At 35.1% G+C, this 12,692-nt stretch overlaps 1 protein-coding gene across 6 annotated transcripts in view; it reads right to left on the bottom strand.

Moving 5' to 3' along the window:
• The window catches only part of klhl17 (kelch-like family member 17), a 69,202-nt gene extending 63,308 nt beyond the window's left edge, over nt 1–5,894 (bottom strand). For 2 of the 6 annotated variants that reach the window (XM_039755555.1, XM_039755558.1), the window contains exons 1-2: nt 5,656–5,894; nt 4,655–4,901 (exon numbers count right to left, since the gene is read on the bottom strand). Coding sequence is in view for 1 of the 6 variants with exons in the window: in XM_039755558.1 (XP_039611492.1) it covers nt 4,655–4,660 (6 nt within the window). In the remaining 5 variants the exon portion in view is untranslated. Of the gene's footprint in view, nt 1–4,654; nt 4,902–5,646 lie in introns of all 6 variants that reach the window. The other 4 variants (XM_039755557.1, XM_039755559.1, XM_039755556.1 and 1 more) reach the window with 3 other exon arrangements.
• Between the last annotated feature and the right edge of the window lie 6,798 nt (nt 5,895–12,692).

Raw genomic sequence — 12,692 nt, 5'->3', positions numbered from 1 at the left:
TAATTCACCATTTAATTAAAAGAATTCCGCTGGATTTACTTTATTGATGGCTTTAAGAATTTTGAAGACCTCAATTAGGTCCCCATGCAGCTTCCTCTGCTTGAGACTAAACAGGTTTCATTTTCCCATTTAAGGTGGGTTTATTAATCTTCTTGGATGCAGCAGCATGTTCCTTAGCTCTTCTGAAAGTTCCATGTGTTGATGCAGAGCTGGCATATAGATGTTTCAGCTTTTCAACAGTGTCCAGTTAATGTGTTTATATTTAATCTAAGTGCTACATTAAAGGGGTCAATGGAAACTACAGACACACCGTTTTTCATTTTACTGTCATATCCTAAGTGTGTATATTTTTTACTTTTTAGCTGAAAGCCGAAACAGCTGATGTTAATCAGCTACAAACATATTGCTTTACTTTTTCATATTCTGTTCTGTCACTTACAATTTGAACCATATCTTCTTCCATACTAACTGTTGTCTACCTGAAAACTGTCCCACAACAGTCACAGTCAACCGAGAAATGAGCACATACTGGGTATGTATTTATTCAAGAGGAAACAGTGCCAGGAATCTGTGGCAAAATGTAATTACCCTAATCTGTCTGTTGTTGCCATTACCATACCTCAGAGGGCATGTTTTCTGAAAGTGGAACATTTATGTCTTAGCAATGGACATATTTAGTTATTCTTTAGACTTTTTGTTTCATGCTTGTTCTGGTGTGCCATAGGCTGCTAATAGTGGCTAAGGAAAAGGTTTTATTTTTTAATTTACAAATAATGATTCACTTAACAATACAAGATTGCAGGGAAAATAAATTAACACTATGATTGCCAAAAAAAAACTGACTTCAAAAATACAGAATGTATTCTTTAAAATAATAGAAAGAATTTATTAGAGTAACTGAACCATGAGATATGGTGCCAGAACAGAAGCTATTTCTCACAAAAAGAAAATCTAAGCCTATATAAAGCTTACAGGAAGGCGCCACCAATCACTCAGAATTATGAGGGAAAATGTCTCATACTCTGATGAGCCCTTGATAAAATGTGTTGTCCTTAATTACAACAGAAATATTTGTTGCACAATCAACAGCTCGCTACCCAACTAGCACAGTACCTACTGCCCAAAATGTTGGGGGGAATCATAATATTGGGATGGTTCTATTCAGCAAGTATAAATTGGAGTAGAAAATGAATAGTTTCAAACATAAAAACAATCCATATGCATTAACAAAAAGAATCAAGCCTAAAGTATAAACAATATGATTAATTAAATTGTATCTTCAAAATGTGCATTAACTTACATATGGTTATAACGGAAAGTCAAGCACAATGACACCTTGACTGTTCAGTACATTCATAATGGCTAACACAGTACAACACCCTAGTACTACATATGGTTATAACCAAATTCTTCACTATTTTACAGTGTAGTTACAAAAGTAATTGAACAAAGATTGAAGATTAAAAATAAAACAGAAGGTCCTGACTCAAAGAGCTAATCTCTAATTCAAGGCTATGCTGAGTATGCATACAGCACACACAAAAATGTAGTTTGCACACTAAGAATAAAATGTTGACAGTTTTAGTGTATTCACTTTAGTTTAATAAACTAATGTGATATACATAAAGACGCAAGGATACACTCACACCTGCACCAAACCATTTTAAAATCAACAGACAATGTATAAGCACACCTTTGGATATCATGGGAAAATTGAAGTTCTGAGATGGAAAACTACATAAACACAGGGAGTGAAAGCTCAGTTCAAAAAAAGATAATTCATATATATATAAATGAATTATCTTTTATTTTTATATATATACTGTATATATACTGTATATATATGATTATATTTTGATTAAATTAAAAAAACATAGCCTTGACTGGATAGGCGATTTGCAAATTTGAAAACGTGTAAAGGTGGAGATAGAGTGAGGGACTAATCACTACAAATAAACTGAAGCAAAGTGGCAAGAAATGGAAATGAGGTAAAAGTTATTGTTCTGAAGAAAGTAAGAAAAAGGGCTCCAAGATATTTTATTGCCATTCTATTTGGAACTAATAGCTAAGAAGTTTGTTTTTAGGCATGCATAGATCAGGCAGCAGTCTTGTAGCAATAGAAGAATTCTTACTTGCATTTTCATCCAACATGGAACACGTAAACACATAACAGACTAATATACCCAATTGACTTAAAAATCTAACTAATATTCAGTGCTGTCAGGACAAACACGCCAGACTACTCAGTAATGCTGATTAGCCCGTCTGAACATTTTAGACAAGTCGTAGTGTTTTAGTGCTGGTCCTTTTTTTGGACCCAGCGCTTCTTTATAAAACCTCTAATAAATGCTTAACTTCTAGAATTCTTCCTCTAGACCTTTTATGAATACTAAATAGATATTATTTTATACTAAATCAAAGCTGAGGTTCGAATGCCTCTTTGTTCAGTTTTATAGCGGTTTTCTTATATTTTAATGGATTCCACCATGTTTTATTATACTACAAATCCTCATGTTGCATAGTTTACTTTCTTTTTCAATATCAGCTGTTTTCAAACTTCATAAGTCTATTTATATTGTATAGTTTTCTATAATTTCACTAGTCTTTTAATTTTATTTAAATAAAGGGAATGATTAACAGATCATTAGAGCATTAAACAAGTATGATGAGTTACAGACCAGGCAGCCCAACAAGCTCATCCATCCTATTCACTGAGATTGTCCAAAATAACAACAAGTCGAGATTTAAAGGTCCCTAAAGTTGTGCTCTCCACCACACAACTTGGTTATTTATTCCATGTGTCTCTGGTTCTTTTCATGAAGTAAAGCTTTCTACCATTTGCACGAAATCTGTCTTTAGAAATGTTTAACACCCTTGTGCTCTAGTTGCATAAAGTATTTTACAGTAACAACTATAGGATCTACTGTACTAATTCCTTTCACAATTTCAAACACTTCTGTCATGTCACCTGTTAATCTCCATTTGCTTAAACTGAAACAGTTTAACTCCTCCAATCTCTCCTTACAACTCATACCACCTCTCAGTCCTGGAATCAGCCTAGACTCTCTTCTCTGCACTCTCTCTGTTGCTGCTATGTCTTTTTGTAACATGAAGATCAAACTTGTACACAGTATTCCACATGAGGCCCACTAGTGCATTGTATAATTTAAGAATAGCCTCTCATGACTTATACTCCCCACATCATGATATACAGTATAACCCCACATCCTATGAGCTTTCTTGATCTTTTCTGTATACTAGATATAGACAGTGATCAACAACAACAACAACATTTATTTATATAGCACATTTTCATACAAACAGTAGCTCAAAGTGCTTTACATATTAAAGAATAGAAAAATGAAAGACACAATTATAAAACAAAATAAATCAACATTAACATCGAATAAGAGTAAGGTTCAATGGCCAGGGGGGACAGAAAAACAAAAACTCCAGACGGCTGAAGAAAAAATAAAATCTGTAGGGATTCCAGACCATGAGACCGCCCAGTCCCCTCTGGGCATAAATGATGAATCTACTATGACTCCTAGGTCATTAACGTGTACTTTCAAGTTTCAGATCTACCATTGTGCATTTAAATCTAACATTTCTACTTACTACATGCAATACTTTAAATTTACTTATATTAAATTTAATCTTTCCAAGCCAGCATGCTGTTCAAGTTCCTGTGTAACAATTTAACTGATTCTGCATTATCTGATATTCTACCTAATTTGGTGACATCTGCAAATTTAACCAGCTTATTGATTATATTCCTGGCTGGACTGTTTATTACTAGATTAGTTACCACAAGTTGTATGAGGACAGTGTAAACACCTTGAAATATTTAGAAGTCAGTACTATTCTCGGACTGCATAATATCTGTAATGAATCTGCATGTTCTCCTATATTTGTATGAAGATTTTCCCACCAGTAAAGGGTATACAATATGGTTAATAGAAAACCCTAAAATGGCTTTGTATATGGAAGTTTGGGAATGCAAACAAGCATATCCTACAATGAAGTAGTGTCACATCCATTGGGCATTCCTGACTTGAACTCTTCACTTCCTCCAACTTTTCATTGAATAAATGGGTTCAAAATGTAACAGAACTCATCAAAATGTCACTTGAGATACTAGGCATTGAAAAAGTATGTCTTCTCATAGCATCCTCAAGTAATCAGTTTAAGTTTGTCTACTTGCATAAAAGCAAGCAGACAGCTGTACATCAAGGGCTTGTATACCAAATCTTACATCCCTGGCACAAAGAAAGTGAATTTTTCCAGTAAAAAGTTCATTCAGCATACATTACTACTGTACCATATCCATCAGATAAAATATGTCCTCAACCCGTATAATGAATAGCCCCTTTCGTCTAAAGTGAATGAATTCGGTTGCCATCATTTCAGTTCGTACTTTACACAAATGGATGCCACATGTATCCCGATATGATCCCTATAATTTTTTCTATAAGGAGAGACACGCCTGTTCTTCAAAGATACCTTGTCTGACTCTTTCACATAAATGTCTGCAAAATTAAAAAAATAAAATAAGGATCAACAACTGTAATAACGAAAAATATATTAAGAAGAGGTTCCGCCGTCTGACCAGGAAAAAAGTTATCGGTTCAACAGAATCTTTTTATTTACTTACATACATATGTCAGTAGTGTTTGGCCATTGCTTGAAAAATTGATCCCTTCGATTGCGGCGATGGTCCCCTCTACGAGACTCGCGATTCAGCAGGAAGGCAGCGCGCAGACTCCACTCTGTGCCATCATAAATAATTTGCCGGGGCTTCCTTTTTATAGATCGCTATGCAGGGTGGCTAACACACAATATTCCTTGAGATCAGTGACTGTCGAGGCCAATCATACAAGCACGACTCCATCCTCCGTATCCTAGGCAGACAAAACGATGTTGTCGGTCAAGAGCTTAATTTGACGCAAACACTAAAGCAGTGGAAGTGTCTTGTTCTATTTAAGGAGGCGTTCGCGAGCCGGTAGAGTTGTGGATAATCTGCTATTAAAATCCACTTGAGTTAACACACATGCCTTTCAGTCATACCGATCTACCGTGTCACGAGAAGATCGTGATGTTGGGGAGTCGTACTCGTGAGAGGCGGGGCGGGTCAATGGACCCGAGCCACCTTAAATTCGCCTTGGAGAGTGCGCCGCACGGTCTGCGGAGACAGAATAGCTTTTCCGCAGACCCGCTTTCCATATCAGTCATCCAACATCTAGTTATTATCAGCCACTTATTTTTAGTTTAAAAATAAGAAGACGAATTTATTAAATGTACCAAACAATCATCAATTTATGTGTTCTTCCTGGCATACCTTACATGGTTAAATGCTATAAAGTATGATTTCATTATTTAAGTCCAACAGTACCCAGATCTTATGCAGATTTTTGTAGTATGATGGTGCTCAGCTTTATTTATTTTGATCATTTTCGTGACATTAAAAACCACCACCAATACACGTATTGTTCGTCTGTTAAATATGTAAACGGATGAGATGACATTTCTGAAACTCCTGCGCTTCTGGGTTGTTTTACATCCTAGGAGGCCGAAAGGGACCTTTATTTTAGTGTATACATTGCGTCACAATAGCATTTACAGAACAGTACATGCAGATGTGCTTACCCCACTTACCCAGATTAGATTTTGTCGCAGGGTAGGGCAGGATTGGCAGGCAGGCGCGGGACGTTTCTGTGCGATTCAGTCCGAACAAGGGGGTGGGGATTAAAAACGGCGACAAATGAGGCTAGCGTTTTGCATTTACCTTTTCGTTTAAGGGGTTCTGTCTTTTTTATAAACGAGTGGTTAATCGTTTCGCTAGCTCCAAAACACGGCTTCTTCCTGTCTTCTGGAGCACAAGCACTAAAGCTGGATCGGGAACGCGCCGCTGGTTGCCGTGACCCGCCCGCGTGCACTGCGCTGGGCCCCGTGGATGCGACTGTTTCTGTCGTTCTGTATTCTTGATATTTTCCTTTTTCTTCCAGCATAATTTCATGTTTTAAATGTGGAACATTAAAGGTGTAATCCGTTCTTAAAACGGAAACGGCAACCATTCTTTAATCCTAAATATTCCCACAAAAAAATAAATGCGATCAACATAACATAACCAAGGTGCAGCAAATGTGAATATCCATACGCCGCAGCTAATATTAAAAGTGTTCAACTAGTTAAAGCTTAACCAGAGACACATACCAGTCCCTAAATATAGCCAGACAGAGCACTAAAACTGAAATCAGAATTAACTTTAATGTATCCAAAAAAGTAAGAGCTGTAATGCCATGCGATGTGGATACGTATAATGCCGCCTCTGGCGCTGCTACTGTTCAGGCAGTTAAGTCTGGAGAAAATAATTTTGAAAGTCAACTTTGGCTCTTTTCAGTAACCCAGCACAAAATATAATCATTAGCAGTCTATTAAGTTATGATGACAAATGAACATAACCATGCAATACTTTTTCACTAATTCCAGGGGGAGCTGCACATCCCTACATTGGGCTTTAGGAGAGGAGAGGCGAGAGAAAGGGTTTTGTGCTGGTATTGTGTACTGTGCTGTGTGGTTTCCACAACATATACTGTATACATATATATGTATATACACAAAAATATACACAACCAATCAAAAATATTAACACTCATTTTCATATTTAAGACAGAAATTGATACTTTTTTAAGGGGAAGATCCAGATGTACAACTGCATAAGAGGATAAGTACATCATAACACTTAGTTTGAGAAACTAACACCTTACAGGTCCTCAGTTAGCTTCTTCCTTATACACATGCCAAATACCCCCTTTTTCTGGGCATTATTTGCTTATGGATTAAATGAACATCTTTTCTTTCTTAGGTCTCAGCCATTACAGTGACCCTAGACAGGCTCTCATTAATCTGTACCTACATTTTACATTCCTTTTCGTCCAATGTAACTTACAAACAAGTAGTGCATTAGAACAAAGACAAATACAACAATGCATGAGCGAACTAAATTAAAACATTAGTATTTCTAACTTTTCAGATGATTAAAAAACTTTTTGCAACCTATAGCTTATAGTAAATCTCAATAATTCCAATTGTGGTGAAGAAAGCCTTTTACCTCTCCAGCCCATGATGAGGTTAACCCAATTACCAAGCTGTAGTGTCCTTTTTGTAGGTTATAAATTGTACATCCTTCCCTAAAGGTCATGCTTTTCTCTTTTGGTTCTATTTAGGCCAGGCTGTGCCTTTTATTACTTATAACTTTCAAGTCCAAATGTCATCATACACAACTAAAAATGGATATGGCTTCCAAAATCATTGCCCAGATTCTTGGGAGATATTTTTCAATGATGTGGAGTTTGTTTTTGGCCTATCTTTAATGAGGCCTCACACTACTCTGTGTTAGTTTTATTCATTTTTTTTTTACATTTTATTCAGTGCCAAACTTTTTCTGGGTTTTAGAAAATTTTAGTCTTCTCATCACATAGCAGACCAGAGGAAAACACTTAGACTAACTTGCATGTAACATTGACACTTTTCGATAATATGGATCCATTATCTATCTCCTAAGCTGTTTTTATATTTGTTAATTTAAATTTTAATAATAAGTATTTCCTCCTCAAAAATTCTCATTTCTGCGGTGGGCTGGCGCCCTGCCTGGGATTGGTTCCTGCCTTGCGCCCTGTGTTGGCTGGGATTGGCTCCAGCAGACCCCCTGTGACCCTGTGTTAGGAAATAGCTGGTTGGATGATGAATGAATGAAATTCTCATTTTCAACATTACCAAAATACAGTACACTTAAAATTTAACCAATATGTCCTGCTGTGAACAGTGAATATGTTAATGTTACACTTCTTTTTGTATTAAGTTTGAAAAGATCAGTATAATGTATTACCATACATAATTAAAGTGGCGCAATACAACATTAATTCTTAAATCACTGTAATGTATAATAGGAGAAGATAAAGTTAGTAATACATTCTTTCACTCATAAACCCAAATATTAGTTGCAGAGTGTTGGTGTCTAGTCCAGAAACACTGGGTGCCATGTAGGAAACAACGGAAGGCTGGAGGCCAGCCCATCATATGCACATATTCAAAGTTTACATGTGGCCAGTTTGGAATCGCCAGTTAATCTAAAATGGACATCTTTGGGGATGTGATGAGAAAACTCTCGAAGCCACGGGGAGAATGTGCACCTAGACAAGGACCAGGCATGGTCAAACCCAGGCACTGGACACATGAGGCAGTAAGTAGCGCTAAAGCAAAACAATTGGTTTATACAACTGAATTGATCTAAAAATATAAAAATATATTTAGTGCCAGTGCAAATCTACTACCTTTTTTCTTTAGCATTTCATACTGATAGGAGGCAGGATCAAGACGAGTCTTGCTATTCTCACACTGTTATAACAAACAGATAAATTGGAAGTAACACATTAATACAACAATATTGCCTGAATTTTAAAATGCAAACAACAAACAGTACTACTGTCTGTAGTATTAAAAACATTTATGAGACAAACTTTTGCAAACATCTCATTTATAAGGAATATTTCAAACACAGGCAGGAGCCAGGTGTTGAAATGTAAAAATGTTCTAAGTTATTGACACAGGCCCTAGTACATGTGTTGATGAGTCCATATGTCAAAAAAGAATAACTTTATTTGTAAATACTAAAACAAGGTGTATTTTTCTGTTATATCGATTAACTACCAAGTGTCTGGTACTGCTTTCTATTGCCCTGACATTCCCTGAAAGTATTTCAGCATCTGTAAAAAATGTTAAAATGTTTAGTCCTTGTTCTTTATTGAAGAACAAAACTTGTGATTAATATAGCTTAATAGATGAGGGTGTTTTTATTATTACTTAGCCATAATAAGTACTACTTTAGCCAAGCCAACTTACAACATTTGAGATACAACAGGTTACATTTCTTTTGTTTTTCCAGTTGGTCACAGGCAGGTGAAGTGACTTGCTCATCGTCACAACAGTATCAGTAGTGGGATTTGAACACGAACCTCTGTGTCTGAAGTCAAAAGCCTTAACCACTATGGCACAGTGCCTGTCATTTCTATTAAATGATTGCCCACACACACTGACTCAAATTTGGAGGCTCCTGAATTCAAGCTGCACCACAAAAAGGTATAGTTTCTAATCTATAAATCCACAGGTATTCTTTAGTTTGCAATTTGTACCAATGAAGTTTTACTAAATGCATAGCTTATTGCATGTGTATATGACTCCAGCCCATTAATTCCTTACAATAGGCTTTTCTTTGTTATAAAAGGTGTTTATTTTTGTAGTGTGCTGTATTCAAATGTATGGTGGCGTCAGTTGAGTTTCTATTTCAAATCTTTATGTAATGGTACATTACAATTGGACAATATAGAAGCCAAATAGCTTTTCAGTTTTAGGAAATGCTTCAGGTTCAAGTTTTGTAATACTTTGTTTCACAACTATACATATGTGTACAATTAATTCGGTTAGTTTCCATAAATGAAAATGTCACTTTCTGGAAGCTATTGGCTAATTGCACATCAGTTTCTGTTGTAGTAAGTTTTGTAGCACTTGTTCCCAAACAGTCCCTGAGATTAATAATTACTCGACTATGCTGTCCTCTTTTGTAGGTTGCTTTGGATAAAAGCATCTGGTAAGTGAGTAAATATACAGTAAATGTAATTGTAAGTATACAATGGATCATACAGCATATAAGCTAATTTCTCATCAACAGTTCTTTTTAGTCACAGTACTGAACAGTGCTTTTGTAATATCTCGAATAAGTTAGTAGTTAGATAGTATTTTAAAAGATAGAGGACCATGAGATGAATGTGAGACAAGATATGTGCCAGTTTTGGTAATTGCAGCTCAGAACCTGTTCTCTAAAACCAAAACTAATCCCAGGAATCAACATCAGGGAGAACAAAGTAAAAGTAAAAAAGCCAAGAATCAAAATCATCTTTTGTCAGAACCAAAATGCAATAAAAAATGAATTGTTAATAAATAAGAGCAAGGATTATGGTAACTAGGAAATAATCAAGTGAAAACTCTTTTGAACAGTACTTCAAGGGTTTGGTTTATCTTTCAAACTTGGATAAAATATGGCTGATCAAGCCAACCTTTAATCCTTTGGTCTAATGAGGTTCAGGGTCACAAGCTCTGTGAGCACACCCCCATGTAGCTAGGGAATGCATTGTAGAAACCGAATCCGAATTTTCTTTCTCTGCCCGGGAAAAATATAAACAATCTTTAAACTTTGTTAAGGTCCCTGAAACACAATAACAAACCTCACATTTTGAATCTTGTCATCTCAAAACCCTATAATTGATACACAGTAAGCCAGTTAGAATTGGCATAATCCATTTTTAAATATCAGAGATTATCTGTTTCCAGTCTCAGACCTAGAAGACCAACTGTGGCTGCAGGCTTTTGTTTCAACCAGTTTCACAATCATTCATTTATTGTAAACTTGAGTTGATATTATTGTATTTAGCTCTTTTTTTCTTCACTTATTCTTCATTAAGAATAGAAAAGTAGAGTGATACTTACATTCATATGAAATTTAGAGATTTGTAGTTTTTCTGTTGCTTTAAGTTCTTTATTTTTGTGTTCTTATTACTTCAACTTGTTTCTCTGGAATTAATTGCATGCTAATAAATTGGGTAAAATGACTCACTGTTTATGGTACTGGTTAGAAGAAAAAACCTGCAGTTATGGAGTGTCCCCCAGCTGGGACTGGAAGCCATTCATACAGAATATATGACTCAAAGATTCTCGTTTTTGTGTATTTGTACATCATCTGGCCTGTTGTGCTTAAGACCTACTGTATTTCCTATAAAGTATTCCATTTACAACTATTGTCAAAGCTCTTTTATGGTGTCTTTCTGTGCTCAATTCATATAGATTAACAATCTTGGCTTGTGAAGGAAACCCTTGTTTCATTCCTGCCTTCTGTCATACTAACATGAATCCTGTGTTTTAAATATGTATTTCAGTCTTATGACTTCCTTGTTTCAGCAATCCAATCAGTGTTATATGATTGCTATCCCCTTTATAGTGCCTGTATGCTAATGATAGTTAGCTTCTAATTGGGGTTATATTTTTGCTGTTCTTTGAGAGCTTATGATGGTTTAGTAATTTTAGATATAAGATAAAATACATTTGTAAAACACAATACATGTTAATCTTACACAGGCATCATTTAAACTGAATGGCTAACACTCTGCAATAGAGGAGTGTTGAAGGCACAGGAACTTACCTAAATTGCCACAAAATGCCTTCTGTTTGAATAGGAGAGCCAATACTTTGTATTAATAACATGCTTTTTTACCTTTATTTTCAATATGAAAGTTTTTTGAAATACCTGTTATGTGTAGTAACTATCATGAGGATTTGTGAGTTAGTAATGATCAGTATAGTATAAAGGGTGGAACAATAGAGCATACATGCAGCCAAACGAAATGCACTTCAACATCTTCAGTGAACATAACCTAGAAAATTTGTCATTATTCAGCACATAAAATGCTGAGCATGTGAAATTCATAGATTACTTGTCAATGCTGCAAACTGCCATAATGAAAAATTAATCTGCAGCAATGCAATAAAACATTATTGGGCATTATTTTACATACATTTACAATATAAAAGTATATTTTAAAAACTGTGCTATAATACGACTCACTTAAATGTTAAGATAATTAACTGGTCCGTTCATAAAACAGCATCAAAATTATTCATTTCATATATATATATTTTCTTTCTGTAGTTAAGCTGGTTTGAAATTTCACTTTAATGAATCTATCCATTTTAATTGAATTAAAATGTATTATTTTATGGACACCCCTTGATTTAATTTTTAGTCACATATGACTAACAAGTTATTTAAGATTTTTAATATATTTTTAGCCACCCTAATGCCACACAGTCCTTGGCATGTTACAAAAACCTTGGCTTGGGTGGGAAAGTGATTTGACAGAAATTACATTGACGGTAGAGTGGAATCAAGCCTATACAATCTTAAAGTGAAACATATCATTCATTAATGTTCATTTTTCAATTCAGAAAATCCTAACTATGGTGAAACCTTACACATGTGAAGTACTGTAAATGTGTGTTTGTCTATTGGAGAATCGAACCTTCAATCTTTCTTAGAAGAGCCCAACACTTTATCCACAGAGCCAATATTGCCAACTCACTTAAAAGAGTATTTTGTCAAAGTGTACATAAATGATGAAAAATTGGCAACATTAAAAAAAATAATTTGTGTACATTCGTCCCAAACTATTGACCATTTGATTGAACATCCAACACGTTAACCACTTGACCAATGCTGCTTAACTGTTTATTGAAGTAATTTGACAAAACTTCAATATCAATTAATCAAAATGATTTTTTTAAAGTAATTTGTCTGAATTGGTCTTGAACTTTCGACCATTTGATCGAAAGTTCTACACGCTAACAACTTGACAAACACCGCTAATTCATATTTATGTGTGCTGGCTAAAAGCACTATATTGATGCGTATTTGCTAAAAGTATAATATATGGAAATGAGAAATTTAAATTTGATGTAATTAACATACAGATCCCGGATCAAAACTGATGAAATATTGCATTGTCACTGGAGATTTGAAGGAAATTGGTCCAGTAAAAGTGGGTAAAAAATTGATTGCAAAATTTGACCCAGAAAAACAGAGAGGG

Source organism: Polypterus senegalus, chromosome 6 (genome assembly GCF_016835505.1).
Source record: "Polypterus senegalus isolate Bchr_013 chromosome 6, ASM1683550v1, whole genome shotgun sequence".
Classification (NCBI taxonomy): Eukaryota; Metazoa; Chordata; class Cladistia; order Polypteriformes; family Polypteridae; genus Polypterus; species Polypterus senegalus.
The sequence above is the reverse complement of the archived record's forward strand: the minus strand, read 5'-3'. Positions and strand labels throughout refer to the sequence as shown.